This window comes from Schistocerca nitens, chromosome 2 (genome assembly GCF_023898315.1).
Source record: "Schistocerca nitens isolate TAMUIC-IGC-003100 chromosome 2, iqSchNite1.1, whole genome shotgun sequence".
NCBI classification, from domain to species: Eukaryota; Metazoa; Arthropoda; class Insecta; order Orthoptera; family Acrididae; genus Schistocerca; species Schistocerca nitens.
This window is the reverse complement of record NC_064615.1, coordinates 1,135,741,542-1,135,759,094: the sequence shown is the minus strand read 5'-3', so window position 1 is coordinate 1,135,759,094 and position 17,553 is coordinate 1,135,741,542. Positions and strand designations below refer to the sequence as shown.

Here is a 17,553-nt window from a genome sequence, read left to right as displayed (position 1 = left end):
CACTTGAATGCAATGGAGAAGGTTCAACAATGAAGCATATGAGAAACACAAGCCAAATGAGAAAAATTACTGGTTGGCCATATGTGCATTATCCACTTGCTTGTCATCGATTTGTGTGTGAACACCACCTATCATTCCTATCCTGCACCATTACTGATGACTAGAAAATTTGTCTTTGTGCTAATGCAAGGGAAAGAAAAGAAAGAAATGGTTTAGTCCAAACAAAGCAGTAATGCCACATAAAAAGACTTGCATGCATCCACATAAGATTGTGTTATGCATCTGGTGGAACAGTGGCCATGTGGTGTACAAAGAGTTGCTTGCATGAGGTGTAACTCTCCTGTTGCCATTTATTGTCATCAACAGACATCTTCCAGATGAAATCCCAGAACAACAACTAGGAAGACTGTGTGAAGTGATGCTATTCCACAATAACAGCAACCGGAATTCTGCGACACTGGCCAGTAACACTATACAACAACTGGGTTGGGAAGTCAATCTGCAACCACCTTTTCACCTGACATTGCACCCACAGATTTCACCTTTTCTGCTCTCTGTTGAATGATCTTCACAAACTTTCTTTTGGGGTGAAAATACACTTTGAACATGGCTCTACAAGTTCTTTGCTACAAAAGCACATGATTTTTACAGTTATGGATTCAGAAAGTTACCCCAACATTGGCAGACTTCAGTGATCAGTGAAGCAGATTATATTATTTTCGATTATTTAAGTCTCCATTACGTATAGTGTGTGTTTTTGGAATTCTAGAAAATATTTGAGTCTTATGCACCAGCCTAAGATGTTCTGTTGGTCATGAAACTGTTAATGTAGAAATAAACAATCAAAGGCTAAGTCTGGAATAACATTTGCCACACTCTGTCCCTGTGTCAGTCAATAAATTTTCTTAAACCTGCAGGCCAACTGCATGAGGAGTTGTGGTGGACTGATTGATTGAGAATGTCAGTGATGGGGTGAGTTGGAACAGGGAGTAATATAAGACGCTAAGAGGCACAGGGACACATACAGGTACTGAGGGAAGGAGGATTGCGGAACTTAAGCATGAGCGAAGGAGAACTCCCATATGTTTAAATTAGGGAAGCTGATATTGGAGTGGAAGGGGTGACAGAATTGGAGATGGGTCTCGAGAATATAGTACACAGGTTGTGAAGCTATGACCAAGTCAGGCATCTTGTACTCAGTAGCATGTTGTCATTGCGTAGTCAATTACCCTCTTGGCAGGCGAGGGATAATGGTGGCACCAGTGTGCGATTTGCAGGGGGGGATGGGGGGATTTCCCCCACTCTGCATCAGACCATCCCCTCCTCTGGTTTTAGTTTTGCATCCCAACCTGGGATGCTTATTTCCCATGCACTGGAGTAAAACTTTACATATAAATTTGTGGAGCCAAATAATGAATGTTATTAATAAGTCTTACTAGTAATACTATTAATATGTTACAGTTTTCTATCATTAGAATAAGTACAACTTTTCACTAATGTGCCTCTTCTTTTCGAATTCCCCTTGTATATCTGTACCCGTACGTAGATGATTTTGTAAATAAGCTTTACCTATAATGTACTTTTACAGATATAACAAGGGATAGCTTTTCTGATAGTGCATACGCGTCAATAGTGAGTTTCAGCATTAACATCTATTTATAAATAGCTGTTTAACCATGCGTAATGCCACGGTCCAAGCTAGTAACATATATAACTCTACTAACCCCCTAAGACATTCCTCCCCCCCCCCCCTGGTAAAAGCACAAATCGCACCCTGGGTGGCACCCAGGCTATTTCACACATCAGTCAGGTAGCAAAATACAGCTTTGGGAGAGAAGCAGGATTACAGGGACAATACTCTTCGTTTCAAGACATGATGATGAGTTTTCAAATCACTGGCCGTGAATATGGTTAACTTGATCCAGTCCCCAATAACATTGGAAATTTTCCTCTTTAAGAAGCTCAACTGTGCTGAGTGATAGTTGTATACGTAAATATATTTAACTCAAGATGATGATTTTAATATGAGCCACGACTACAGAATAAGGGAACTGTGATCTAAACATTACTACTTATCGACTGGATAGAAAAGATGGCGGCGAGTATAGACGTTATAGTAAACTGCTCCGCGAAATTTAGTAGTATTATTGATATAAATTGCGTATTGTGCAATGAAGAGGTTATAGAAGGTATCAGATTGTGTCCAGTGATTAATAAGTGGATTCACTCATCGTGTTTGTGTAAAATAAATACGACAGATCACTCATGTTGTTGTGGCCAGACGCAGTGTGATCCACAAGTAACTGCTCTCACGAAATTTTTAAATGGTCACAATGAATCCGTTGAAGATTGTCTGAAACAGGATTTACAGAATGCAAGAAAATACGTCCTCGACATTGAAAAAGTGGTAAGTTCTTTTGAAAAAAGAAGAAACTCGGAAGAAAGTGTTATTTGTAATCGTTTCCCTAATCCTATAGAAACGATCCATTCAAAACATCATGAACCTATGTTAACATTATTCTCGGCAAATACTAACAAGTGCAGCAAGCTGTTATTACACAGGCCTACTGAACAATTAAACGCTGCGAGTGTGATGTTTAAGTCTGCCAATGATGAAAACAGCAACCTCAAAAAAGTGAGTTTAACTTGTAAATCTACAGGGAAGAAACTTAATGTCAATCCAGTGCCAAATAAAAGTGAAATATGTATATTAGGAGATAGCCATGCCAAAGGAGTAGCCAGTATAATGATAGCTATGCAATCTCGCTACAAAATTACTAGTGTTGTGAAATCAGGTGCACCTCTTGGCGAGATTGTGAAAAACTGTGAAAAGCTAACAAAAAATTCCTCTGTCTGTGTCATAATAGGTGGTGCAAACGATGTTTATGGTAATGAAAGCCATCATGCAACAAGAGCACTCAAAGAAACTTTGGAAAAACTCTCACATATAAAAGTTTTCGTGCTTAGTGTTCCACATAGGCATGACTTAATAAGTAGCTCGTGTGTTAACCTAGAAATTAACAAAGTCAACAGGAAAGTAAGAAAACTCTGCTGCAGTTTCCCACAGGCTACCTTTATTGACGCAAACAGCATGGAGAGAGCTCACTTTACAAAGCATGGTATGCACAGGAACACACAGAGAAAGGAAGCTATGTGCAAACAATTATTAAATTCTATTAACTGCAACACAGTGGAAGGTCGTGCTGTAATCCCTCTGCCAGTATGCTTAATAACAAAAACGAAGAAAATGAATGGATCAGAAGTTTCAGTACCTAGATGCTCAGATGATTCTGTTTCTTCACCAAACAGAGATAACTCAATGGTTACATGTACTGCAGAAGAAGAAAAGGCAGCATTTCCACTCTGTGAACCTACAGCAACACCACTTGTGCACCTGCCTACATGCAGTTCGTCAAAAATATCACTGCCAGCAGAAACACCAGCTGCAACAGCAGTACAACCCCTGGAGCCTACAGCAACAGCAATCTTATCCCCACCTGCAAGCAAGTCAATAGCTTCATCATCTCCAAGGGAATTGGCAGCATCAGCTCAAGGTAAATCAACAAGCAAGTCATCAGTTTCATCATCTTCAGTAAAGAATGAAGCATCTACTGAAGAAAAATCGACATCATCACAGAGAACAGGAGGTAAACGTAAAGTTGTGTGTCCTCCTCATCTGAAGGATTTTTTAACCACAGGCACGAGAAAGAAGAAACCACCAAAATAGGTAATAATCCAAACAACTTCTCCATTTTTCATCAAAACATAAGGGGAATAAGAAGCAAACTAGATCAATTAGAAGTTAACATAAATAACAAAAACTTTATGAACAATGCTCAGATCTTATGTTTCTCTGAACACCATATTACAGAAGGAATTGAAATGTTACATATAGACAGTTATAGCCTTGCCACCTACTACTGTAGAGATAGCACGAGAAAAGGTGGAGTAGTAATTTTCATTAAGAATAATTTAACTTTTAGATCTGTAGATGTAAGGAAATATTGCAGTGACCAACAGTTTGAAGTGTGTGCAATAGAAGTGACATTAAACAGTTCCAAATTAATAGTAGTTACAGTGTACAGGGCACCAGGAACCAATTTCACAGTCTTTATGGTTCAGTTAGAATTGTTACTATCAACCTTATTTTCTAAAAATAATGACATTATCTTACTTGGGGACTTTAATGTCAACTTCGCAATGGAATGCAACAACAAAGTAGAGCTCCAGAATTTGCTGAGTTCCTACAATCTTACATCAGTGGTTGACTTTCCTACTAGGATCACACCTGACTGTCAATCTCTGATAGACAATATATTTTTAGATGTAAATTTATACCAGAACTTCACTGTCACTGCAATAGTAAATGGCATATCAGACCATGATGGACAGCTCCTCACTCTACATGACTACAGACCTGTCAAGAAAGCAGTCCCATCCTGGAAGGCAATCAGACTTATGAACAAAGAGACCCTGGAATTTTTTAACCATAAGCTGCAGCATGAAGATTGGAATTCAGTTCGCAGAGTAGATGATGTTGATACAAAGTTCAACATATTCATAAATGAATTCCTATCCCACTTTGAAGAAGCTTTTCCTAAAAAGTTTGTTAGGAACAATATTTCCTCGTCCTTAAAGAAGCCATGGATCACAAAGGGTATTCGAGTGTCATGTAAATATAAGAGAGAACTTTATGTTGCAACCAGAGGGTCAAGGGACAGAGAATTAATCAGCCATTATAACATGTATTGTAAAATCCTAAAGAAAGTTATTCAGACATCAAAAGCACTGTATTATGTAAAAGAAATTGATAACTCCAATAATAAAATGAAGACTGTCTGGCAAATAGTTAACAAGGAGACAGGGAACAATAAAAAAAGAGCTGTAGAAAACTTCATAATCAAACATGAAGGGAATCTTGTGCAAAATCCTGAGATCATAGCTTAAATCTTTAATAAACACTTCCTGTCAGTGTCTGAGCAAATAGGCTGCAAGGGTTCTGTGAATGATGCCCTGACCTTTTTGCGAAATGCTTTCCCTAACAAAATCATCCAAATGCATATTAGACCTGTTACAGTATCAGAAATTGAAAGAACAATTGCCTCCATGAAAACCAAGAACTCCTGTGGAGTAGACAATATTTCTAGCAAATTGTTAAAGCAGTGTTGTACTTCTGTACGCAATATACTGTGTCATATTTTCAATGCCTCTTTGCAGCAAGGAATTGTTCCTGATAGACTAAAGTATGCTATCGTGAAGCCTCTCTTTAAGAAAGGGGAGAAAACTGATGTTAAAAATTTCAGACCAATATCTCTCCTGACTGTGTTTTCAAAGGTACTAGAAAAGCTCATGTATTCTAGAATTTTAGAACACCTATATAAATTCAATATTCTCAGCAAACATCAGTTTGGTTTCCGGAAAGGTCTGTCAACTGAACAAGCAATATATGCTTTTATAGATAAGGTTTTGGAATCTCTAAATGAGAAAATGGTGACAACAGGGTTATTTTGTGATTTATGTAAAGCCTTTGACACTGTGAACCACCAAATACTGTTACTGAAGGCAGACCATCTAGGAATAAGTGGTGTAGCAAATAACTGGCTTCAGTCATACCTGACAGAGAGGAAACAGAAAGTAGTCTTAGATAAGTCAGACAATTTGTGTGGTGGAATGATTTCATCGGAATGGAGACACATAAATTGTGGAGTTCCACAGGGCTCTATTCTTGGTCCTTTACTGTTCCTGTTATTTATAAATGATTTACCTTATTCTTCAATGATTCAGTGCAATTTTACCATCTTTGCAGATGATACTAACATAATGGTTAATGGTCTTAAATGTGAAAATGTTCAAGAGTCTGTTAATACTATTCTTATAGATTTAATGAAATGGTTTACTGCAAATGGTCTTTCACTTAACCTGAGTAAGACTAATTATATTCAGTTCACCCCAACTGCCAAAAATGAGGAAGAAATGACTGTTAAATATGCCACACAGGTCATAGAAAGAGTGGAAGTAACAAAGTTTCTAGGCGTGAAGATTGACTGTAGAGTAAACTGGTCCCATCACATTTTAGATCTTTACAAGAGACTCAGCTCTTCAGTTTTTGCAATGCGCATCATCTCTGTCAGTGCAAACTTAAGCATTAAAAAAACGGCATACTATGGTTACTTCCATTCTTTGATGGCATATGGAATTATTTTCTGGGTAAATCAACCTCTTGCAAAGAAAATATTCATTGCTCAGAAGCGTGTTGTAAGAGTGATGTCTGGTGTAGATCCTAGATGCAGCTGCAGAAGCCTATTCCGGAATCTGGGAATTCTTACAACTACTTCTCAATATATATACTGACTTATGTGTTTCATAAGTAAAAACACTGATTTATACAAATGTAACAGTGAATACCATCAGTATAACACAAGGAGGAAACATGATTTCCACACTGAAGGTAAAAATTTGAAGATTGTGCAGAAGGGTGTACAGTCCTCTGGTATAAAGATATTTAATGCTCTTCCTCCAGAAATCAAATGTGAAATTGCCAACAAATCTACATTTAAAGAGCTTCTGAGGCAATTTCTTTTAGCCATGTCAATTTACAGTTTGGAAGAGTTTATGAAACACAGTGAGAAACGGCCTTAAAATACACTCCTGGAAATTGAAATAAGAACACCGTGAATTCATTGTCCCAGGAAGGGGAAACTTTATTGACACATTCCTGGGGTCAGATACATCACATGATCACACTGATAGAACCACAGGCACATAGACACAGGCAACAGAGCATGCACAATGTCGCCACTAGTACAGTGTATATCCACCTTTCGCAGCAATGCAGGCTGCTATTCTCCCATGGAGACGATCGTAGAGATGCTGGATGTAGTCCTGTGGAATGGCTTGCCATGCCATTTCCACCTGGCGCCTCAGTTGGACCAGCGTTCGTGCTGGACGTGCAGACCGCGTGAGACGACGCTTCATCCAGTCCCAAACATGCTCAATGGGGGACAGATCCGGAGATCTTGCTGGCCAGGGTAGTTGACTTACACCTTCTAGAGCACGTTGGGTGGCACGGGATACATGCGGACGTGCATTGTCCTGTTGGAACAGCAAGTTCCCTTGCCGGTCTAGGAATGGTAGAACGATGGGTTCGATGACGGTTTGGATGTACCGTGCACTATTCAGTGTCCCCTCGACGATCACCAGTGGTGTACGGCCAGTGTAGGAGATCGCTCCCCACACCATGACGCCGGGTGTTGGCCCTGTGTGCCTCGGTCGTATGCAGTCCTGATTGTGGCGCTCACCTGCACGGCGCCAAACATGCATACGACCATCATTGGCACCAAGGCAGAAGCGACTCTCATCGCTGAAGACGACACGTCTCCATTCGTCCCTCCATTCACGCCTGTCGCGACACCACTGGAGGCGGGCTGCACGATGTTGGGGCGTGAGCGGAAGACGGCCTAACGGTGTGCGGGACCATAGCCCAGCTTCATGGAGACGGTTGCGAATGGTCCTCGCCGATACCCCAGGAGCAACAGTGTCCCTAATTTGCTGGGAAGTGGCGGTGCGGTCCCCTACGGCACTGCGTAGGATCCTACGGTCTTGGCGTGCATCCGTGCGTCGCTGCGGCCCGGTCCCAGGTCGACGGGCACGTGCACCTTCCGCCGACCACTGGCGACAACATCGATGTACTGTGGAGACCTCACGCCCCACGTGTTGAGCAATTCGGCGGTACGTCCACCCGGCCTCCCGCATGCCCACTATACGCCCTCGCTCAAAGTCCGTCAACTGCACATACGGTTCACGTCCACGCTGTCGCGGCATGCTACCAGTGTTAAAGACTGCGATGGAGCTCCGTATGCCACGGCAAACTGGCTGACACTGACGGCGGCGGTGCACAAATGCTGCGCAGCTAGCGCCATTCGACGCCCAACACCGCGGTTCCTGGTGTGTCCGCTGTGCCGTGCGTGTGATCATTGCTTGTACAGCCCTCTCGCAGTGTCCGGAGCAAGTATGGTGGGTCTGACACACCGGTGTCAATGTGTTCTTTTTTCCATTTCCAGGAGTGTATGATGTATTATCATATAAATTAAACATTAAGCTGAACATTCTTGTCACATATGTAACTCTTTTAGTGTTAACTGCTTATATTTAACAGTCTGGGTTATATGACCTTTTCAGGTTTAATTTACTTTGTTTTATACCTGTAATCTGTAGGTCTAAGGATTCTCATTCCATTATATTGTGTTATGGATCATTGTAGTGGTTAAGTAACTTTATACTCTTTACCTGTAAACATAGTGTACAAGTACTTGTCACTGACAATGTAAAAATTGACACACACTACATCCATGCGAAATTGTCACAGTTGGATCCATGGTGTAAGAAATAAATAAATAAATAAATAAATGTAGTGGGCCAATTTGTAATGTTAGCTCACCTTTACAATGACTAATTTTTAAATGTCAATTTGATAGTTAAAAATTTGTCTTCTTTCTCTTTCATCATGTTTCCCTCACAATCTACCACTGTATAATTTTAAACACAACTGCACATTTGTGACCAATCTTTTGTAGTTACAAAGGCACTGCCAATTTTCAGTATGAATTATGTACCATGTAATTAACATCCAGTGCCAAGTTCAAGTATAAGTAAAAAATTTTGAACAACTGTTTCACTAAAATAGTTTAGCAAAAATAATATGGAAAAAATACCAAATAATAAAATATTAAAGTGATAACTTCAATATGTAATTAAGCTACTGAAGAAAGCAAAAATCTCACCTGCCAGTACCTCCTCTGGGTGTACCTCTTCCTGCTCCTGCAATAAAATTAAAAAGCTGAATAACTTTACATGAACTGAATTTAAGCATAAATCAAACACCTTCAAATGTGTCAGCGGAATGTCATCTCACTGCACATGTTAGTAAGTTGGTGAATTATATAATGACAGAGATTACGAATCAGGTGCAGTGACGAGTAGATACATGAGAAATTTTATTAAAGTCCAATTGACGAAAACTGCATAATAATACAAATGAAGAATCACAAAATATTTCTATTTCAATTGAGCTTAACTGTCTGAATTCACTAGAGCTGCCAGCTGCCACTTACAGCCACTGCCACAGAGCAGAACAAAGGAGCCCACAAAACACAAGTCAACAAGGTGGGAATGTAGACTACAGGTGCTAGATGCATGAAGGCTGGTGCAAGGATAATGCCAGTGACTGAAATAGAAGTGCAGCATAGTTTGCTGGAAAGAACACCCCTCAAATATGATCTGGTGGAGTAGTCCGAAGGATCATGGAGGGGGAAATGAATAAGAGACCATTATAAAATTACAGATCATAGAGAGAGTGATAGGGTTTATTATGCCTATATCTGCTGCTACCAGGGCAGAAATTTGAAATTGATTCTTGGTCCCAGAGAGCCATCTGAGGTTGCCCCACACAACAGAAGAGGGAGTGGAACAGTTAAGTGAACTAGTAAATGGACATTTGAAAATTGGTGTCAGATGTAGCTGCATCATGTCCACACTTGCTTAGAAGCCTGTGGGAACCACTTCGGACAGGTTCTCTAATGGTTGTCTTGTCTCAGCATGTTGAGTGCTGTAATGTACTGTACAGGATTTCTGGGCTTGAGTCTGTATGATCCTTTTTGCTCGTTATTCTCTAAGGGGTAGTTTGCTGCAGTTTTTTCCTTTCTTCTTCTACTTCTTTTTCACTTTATGAGTCAGGGATTCTTGCCCGCTCTGGTTTTACAGTTGTCTCCACAATCTCTCAGGCCATCTTCCATCCCTTCTGCCACTCAGCATGTACTGCTACATTACCTTTGTAGAGTCTGGTTTTGTATCTTTTTAAATGTTTTATTATGTATTGATCCTACATTCAGTCTTTCCTAATATCTTCATTTTGCATTGTATCCACCCTCACACCACCATTAATACTCCTTTAGGATCTCATTTCTGCCGCCTGTATTTTCCTCAGTTGGTTTTTCTTTTTTTTTTCTTTTCTTTCTTTTTTTTTAGGGCGCAAAACTGCTATGGTCATTAGCGCCCAGTCTGTGACTTAGGAAAAGGTAAAAAACGAAAATGGAACCAGCAGCTAAGGGAGCAAAACTCAAAAAATTGTAAAACTAAAAGCAGGAGTAAAGCATGAAAAACCACTACAGAAAGGGTTTGGTTGCCCCTCACGTCATCTCACTGGCACTAATAAACTCAAGATCGCAATCGGCTGAGCGCGTTATATGCTAAAATTGACGATATATCAGGCGACAGCTGTAGACGGGCGCGTAACGGAGTAAAATAGGGGTACTCAATTAAAAGGTGTCTTACCATCCACAGCTGAGAGCAGTGGGGACAGAGTGGGGGAGGATCACCGCTTAAAAGATGTCAATGGCTAAAAAGACAGTGCCCTATCCAGAGTCTAGTTAAAATTACCTCCTCCCGACGACGTGTTCAGGAGGAAGAATTTGAAGCACAGGGAAGAGCTTTCACGTCCCGCAATTTATTATGGAGAAGTGTCGACCAATGTGCGTGCCATAAAAGAACAACACGACGACATAAAACACTCCATAGATCGGTGAAGGGAATCGTGCGAATAGCTGGCCAGAGAAGAGAGACTGCAGCCTTGGTCGCTATATCGGCTGCCTCATTTCCACAGATACCAACGTGTCCTGGGATCTAGAGGAATGCCACCGAGATGCCCCCAAATTGGAGCAAGCAGAGGCTGTCCTGAATCCGGTGGACCAGTGGGTGTACAGGGTCGAGAGCTTGGAGACTGAGGAGAGAGCTGAGAGAATCTGAACAGATAACATACCGTATCCGCTGATGGTGACAGATGTTTTGGACAGCCTGGAGAACAGTGTAAAACTCCGCAGTATAAACGGAACACTGGTCAGGAAGCCGAAATTGATTTGGGGTGTCTCCAACAATATAGGCACTCCCTATACAAAATGATGTATTTGAGCCATCAGTGTAAATAAATGTGGCATCCTTCATTTGTGCGCATTGAGCAGAAAATGCCCGACAGTAAACAAGTGAAGGGGTACCATCCTTCGGAAGCTGACAAAGATCATGGAGCAACCAGGTCTGGGGACAGAGCCAAGGTGGTGCTGTACCCCAAGTTCTCAAGAAAGTTTTAGGAAAGTGGAAGGAAAGAGAATGGAGCTGTTGATGGAAGCGGTGGTAGTAGGGAGGGAGGGAGGGCGGCCTGCATACCCTAAATCCAAGAAGGCGTCGAAGAAAATGTCATGGGCTGGATTAGCAGGCATGGAAGACAGATGGCTAGCATAACGACTCAGAAGGACTGCTCGCCGATTGGACAGTGGAGGTTCAGCAGTCTCAGCATAAAGGCTTTCCACAGGGCTGGTGTAAAAAGCTGTAGATACTAAACGTAATCCACGGTGGTGGATAGAGTCGAGACGCCGAAAAATAGGCGGCTAAACAGAGGAGTAAACTATGCTTCTATAGTCCAATTTCGAGCACACTAAGGCACGATAGAGGTGGAGAAGGACCACTTGGTCCGCTCCCCAGGATGTACCATTCAGGACACGGAGGGTGGTGAGAGATCGCAGATAGCGAGCCGACAGATAGGAAATGTGGGAGGACCAGCACAGTTTTCTGTCAAACATGTTGTTGTTGTGGTCGTCAGCCCTGAGACTGGTTTGATGCAGCTCTCCATGCTACTCTTTCCTGTACAAGCCTCTTCATCTCCCAGTACTTTCCGCAACCTACATCCTTCTGAATCTGCTAAGTGTATTCATCTCTTGGCTTCCCTCTACAATTTTTACCCTCCACGCTGCCCTCCAATACTAAATTAGTGATCCCTTGATGCCTCAGAACATGTCCTACCAACCAATCCCTTCTTCTAGTCAAGTTGTGCCCCAAACTTCTCTTCTCCCCGATCCTATTCAGTACTTCTTCATTAGTTATGTGATCTACCCACCTTATCTTCAGCATTCTTCTGTAGTACCACATTTCGAAAGCTTCTATTCTCTTCTTGTCCGAACTATTTATCGTCAATGTTTCACTTCCATACATGGCTACACTCCATAGAAATACTTTCAGGAACGACTTCCTGACACTTACATCTATACTCGATGTTAACAAATTTTTCTTCTTCAGAAACGATTTCCTTGCCATTGCCAGTCTACGTTTTATATCCTCTCTACTTCGACCATCATCAGTTATTTTACTCCCTAAATAGCAAAACTCCTTTACTACTTTAAGTGTCTCATTTCCTAATCTAATTCCCTCGGCATCACCCGATTTAATTTGACTACATTCCATTATCCTCGTTTTGCTTTTGTTGATGTTCATCTTATATCCTCCTTTCAAGACACTGTCCATTCCATTCAACTGCCCTTCCAAGTCCTTTGCTGTCTCTGACAGAATTACAATGTCATCGGCGAACCTCAAAGTTTTTACTTCTTCTCCATGAATTTTAATACCTACTCCGAATTTTTCTTTTGTTTCTTTCACTGCTTGCTCAATATACAGATTGAATAACATCGGGGAGAGGCTACAACCCTGTCTCACTCCTTTCCCAACCACTGCTTCCCTTTCATGCCCCTCGACTCTTACAACTGCCATCTGGTTTCTGTACAAATTGTAAATAGCCTTTCGCTCCCTGTATTTTACCCCTGCCACCTTCAGAATTTGAAAGAGAGTATTCCAGTTAACATTGTCAAAAGCTATCTCTAAGTCTACAAATTCTAGAAACGTAAGTTTGCCTTTTCTTAATCTTTCTTCTAAGATAAGTCGTAAGGTCAGTATTGCCTCACGTGTTCCAACATTTCTACGGAATCCAAACTGATCTTTCCCGAGGTCTGCTTCTACCAGTTTTTCCATTCGTCTGTAAAGAATTCACGTTAGTATTTTGCAGCTGTGACTTATTAAACTGATAGTTCGGTAATTTTCACTTCTGTCAACACCTGCTTTCTTTGGGATTGGAATTATTATATTCTTCTTGAAGTCTGAGGGTATTTCGCCTGTCTCATACATCTTGCTCACCAGATGGTAGAGTTTTGTCAGGACTGGCTCTCCCAAGGCCATCAGTAGTTCTAATGGAATGTTGTCTACTCCCGGGGCCTTGTTTCGACTCAGGTCTTTCAGTGCTCTGTCAAACTCTTCACGCAGTATCTTATCTCCCATTTTGTCTTCATCTACATCCTCTTCCATTTCCATAATATTGTCCTCAAGTACATCGCCCTTGTATAAACCCTCTATATACTCCTTCCACCTTTCTGCCTTCCCTTCTTTGCTTAGAACTGGGTTGCCATCTGAGCTCTTGATATTCATACAAGTGGTTCTCTTCTCTCCAAAGGTCTCTTTAATTTTCCTGTAGGCAGTATCTATCTTACCCCTAGTGAGACAAGCCTCTACATCCTTACATTTGTCCTCTAGCCATCCCTGCTTAGCCATTTTGCACTTCCTGTCGATCTCATTTTTGAGACGTTTGTAATCCTTTTTGCCTGCTTCATTTACTGCATTTTTATATTTTCGCCTTTCATCAATTAAATTCAATATTTCTTCTGTTACCCAAGGATTTCTATTAGTCCTCGTCTTTTTACCTACTTGATCGTCTGCTGCCTTCACTACTTCATCCCTTAGAGCTACCCATTCTTCTTCTACTGTATTTCTTTCCCCCATTCCTGTCAATTGTTCCCTTATGCTCTCCCTGAAACTATCTACAACCTCTGGTTCTTTCAGTTTATCCAGGTCCCATCTCCTTAAATTCCCACCTTTTTGCAGTTTCTTCAGTTTCAATCTGCAGTTCATAACCAATAGATTGTGGTCAGAATCCACATCTGCCCCTGGAAATGTCTTACAATTTAAAACTTGGTTCCTAAATCTCTGTCTTACCATTATATAATCTATCTGATACCTTTTAGTATCTCCAGGATTCTTCCAAGTATACAACCTTCTTTTATGATTCTTGAACCAAGTGTTAGCTATGATTAAGTTATGCTCTGTGCAAAATTCTACAAGGCGGCTTCCTCTTTCATTTCTTCCTCCCAATCCATATTCACCTACTTTGTTTCCTTCTCTCCCTTTTGCTACTGACGAATTCCAGTCACCCATGACTTAAATTTTCGTCTCCCTTCACTACCTGAATAATTTCTTTTAACTCGTCGTACATTTCATCAATTTCTTCATCATCTGCAGAGCTAGTTGTTATATAAACTTGTACTACTGTAGTAGGCATGGGCTTTGTGTCTATCTTGGCCACAATAATGCGTTCACTATGCTGCTTGTAGTAGCTAACCCGCACTCCTATTTTTTTATTCATTATTAAACCTACTCCTGCATAACCCCTATTTGATTTTGTATTTATAACCCTGTAATCACCTGACCAAAAGTCTTGTCCCTCCTGCCACCGAACTTCACTAATTCCAACTATATCTAACTTTAACCTATCCATTTCCCTTTTTAAATTTTCTAATCTACCTGCCCTATTAAGGGATCTGACATTCCACGCTCCGATCCGTAGAACGCCATTTTTCTTTCTCCTGATAACGATATCCTCTTGAGTAGTCCCCTCCCGGAGATCCGAATGGGGGACTATTTTACCTCCGGAATATTTTACCCAAGAGGACGCCATTATCACTTAAACGTACAGTAAAGCTGCATGCCCTCGGAAAAAATTACGGCCGTAGTTTCCCCTTGCTTTCAGCCATTCACAATAACAGCACAACAAAGCCATTTTGGTAAGACCCAAGAATTTAGCGACGTCCAAAAATGGAAAGTTGACAGGTCCTAGATGTAAGGAAGGAGGAATAAACTCCGTACGATGCCAAATATTAACACAAACGGTCTTACTGGGAGAAAAGCGGAAGCCTGTTTCGATGCTCCAAGAGTGGAGGCGATCGAGACAGCCTTGAAGACTTCATTCAAGAAGGCTGGTCCATTAAGAGCTGTAGTAGATCGCAAAATCCTCCACAAAGAGGGAGCCCGAGACATCAGGAAGGAGACAATCCATAATAGGATTTATGGCAATAGCAAACAGTACAACACTTATACACGGAGCCCTGGGGTACACCGTTTTCTTGGGAGAAAGTACGGGAGAGACTAGTCTTCACTAGCACTTTAAATGTGCGCTCTGCCATAAATTCGCGAAGAAAATGTGGCAACCGACCTCTAAAGCCCCAAGAGAACAGTGTGCGGAGGATGCCTGATCTCCAACAGGTATCGTATGGTCTCTCAAGATCAAAAAATATTGCTACTCTTTGGCGTTTCTGGAGAAAATTTTTCATGATGTAAGTGGAGACACCAACAAGATGGTCAACTGCAGAACGATGCTTTCGGAAACCGCATTGGGCAGGTGTTAAAAGACAGCAGGACTCCAGCCACCAAGCTAAACAGCAATTCACCATGCGCTCCAAAATCTTACATACACTACTCGTGAGAGAAATGGGGCGATAGCTAGTGGGGAGATGTTTGTCCTTTCCAGGATTCAGAACAGGAACGACGATAGCTTCCCGCCATCGTCTGGGAAAAGTACTGTCTGTCGAAACTCGAATATAAAGGCGAAGGAGGTAATGCAGACTATGGTATGATAAATGCAGCAAATTTTGGATGTGGGTACCATCCGGTCCAGGGGCGGAGGAGCGAGAAGAAGAGAGTGCGTGTTGGATTTCCCGCATGGAGAAAACAGTATTGTGGCTTTCGCGATTTTGAGAGGAGAAAACAAGAGGTTGCACTTCCGCTGCACGTTTCTTCGGGAGAAACGCTGGCGGGTAATTTGAAGAGCTCGAAATCTCAGCAACGTGTGGACACAATGAGTTAGAAATTGCGACGAGGTCCATTAATGTATCATGCACAACAGTGAGCCCAGAGACCGGGGGGAAACTAGGTGCACCTGATAACCGTCGAATCCGACTCCAAATTTCCGAGGAGCACGTCGCCGCTCACGTATTGTGTCACGGCATGCCTCGTTCCACCAAGGAACTGGGGGCGCTGGGGCAATTCGGAGGTGCGAGGTATTGAACGTTCTGCAGCTGTAAGAATAACATCTGTAATATGAAAGACCTCATCGTCGACGCTAGGAAAGTTACGGTCATCGAATGACGCTAGAGACGAAAAAAGTGTCCAATCGGCTTGGGCAAACTTCCAGCGTCTCGGGCGCATATATGGTAGGTGTGGCTGCAATCGAAGGACACATGGAAAGTGGTCACTCGAGTGTGTATCAGCAAGGGCGAACCATTTGAAGCGCCGAGGTAGCGGAACAGTACTGAACGAAAGGTCCAAATGAGAGATATTTGTCGTGGAGGCAGACAAAAATGTAGGGTCCCCAGTGTTGATGCAAACAAGATCGGCTTGGTGGAAGACGTCTAGCAATAGTGAGCCATGCGGACAAGGATGTGGAGATCCCCAAAGCGGGTGGTGGGCATTGAAGTCCCCAACCAGCAAATAGGGGTTTGGAAGCTGACCAAGAAGATGAAAGAGATCAGCTCATGCCATTGATGTGGACGATGGAATGTATACAGTACAAAGAGAAAAGGTATATCCAGAAAGGGAAAGACGGACAGTGACAGCTTGGAGGGAAGTGTTTAAGGGGATTGACTGATAATGGAATCATGGAGAAGAATCGCGAATCCTCGGTGGGCTGGAGTGCCTTCAACACAGGGGAGATCAAATCAGAAGGACTGAAAATGGAGGAGAACAAAGCGGTCATGGGGATGCAGCTTTGTTTCCTGAAGACACAAGATGACCGGCGAGTAGGATCGTAAGAGGATCGTCAATTCATCCCGATTGGCTCGAATGCCGCGGATATTCCAGTGGATAATGGACATAGGGTGGACAGAAAATGGAAGAATGTGACCAAGGTTACCATCAACTCAACGACTGCTCAGAGCTTGCGACTGACAGCGTGGAATGGCACTCATCCGAAGGCAAAAGATCCTGATCCATAGGTTGTTCAGGAGCATCTCCTGCCACCAGCAATCGGCCGGTTGATCGGCCACCAGCAGTGCACCTCGGCGACGCAGAAGACGGCCGAGGGTAGTTACCGTCAGGTGGTGCTGTAGATGAAACACGCTGTGGCGGAGAAGGAGAGGAACTGGGTTTCTTGTTAGCCTTCTTGGAAACAGGATGTTTAGATGATGGAGGAACCAATGGTTGTGAAGTTGGGGTACGTAAAAAATCTTAACGAGTATGCTCTTTTTTGGAATCGAGATTCAGGAGAACCCGATAAAGGGTGAGCCATTGAGCGAGCAGGCGAAAGTGGGGTGGTTGAAAGGGCGATCCTTGCGCTGGCCGATTTGACGACCGTGTCACTAAAGGTGAGATCACAAGTCTGCGTGGCCACCTCCTTTGTTGGCCGAGGAGAGGCAAGGACAGTGCTGTATTTTCCTGTCTGAGGCACAGTGGGCTTTCGACTGGTGAATAATTTTCGAGCAGCAAAGGTCGACACCTTTTCCTTCACTCTGATTTCCTGAATGAGCTTTTCATCTTTAAAAATGGGGCAATCTCGAGAGGAAGCAGCGTTGTCACCCATACAGTTGATGCAATGAGGGATGGAGGTGGACAAGCACCCTCATGGGCATCCTTGCCACA

At 42.4% G+C, this 17,553-nt stretch overlaps 1 protein-coding gene across 1 annotated transcript in view; it reads right to left on the bottom strand.

Annotated features, from left to right (window-relative positions):
* Positions 1–17,553, bottom strand: part of LOC126235601 (uncharacterized) — a 305,745-nt gene that overhangs the window by 243,605 nt on the left and 44,587 nt on the right. The window contains exon 4 of the mRNA XM_049944313.1: positions 8,781–8,817. Within this exon, the coding sequence (XP_049800270.1) occupies positions 8,781–8,817 (37 nt within the window). The remainder of the gene's footprint in view (positions 1–8,780; positions 8,818–17,553) is intronic.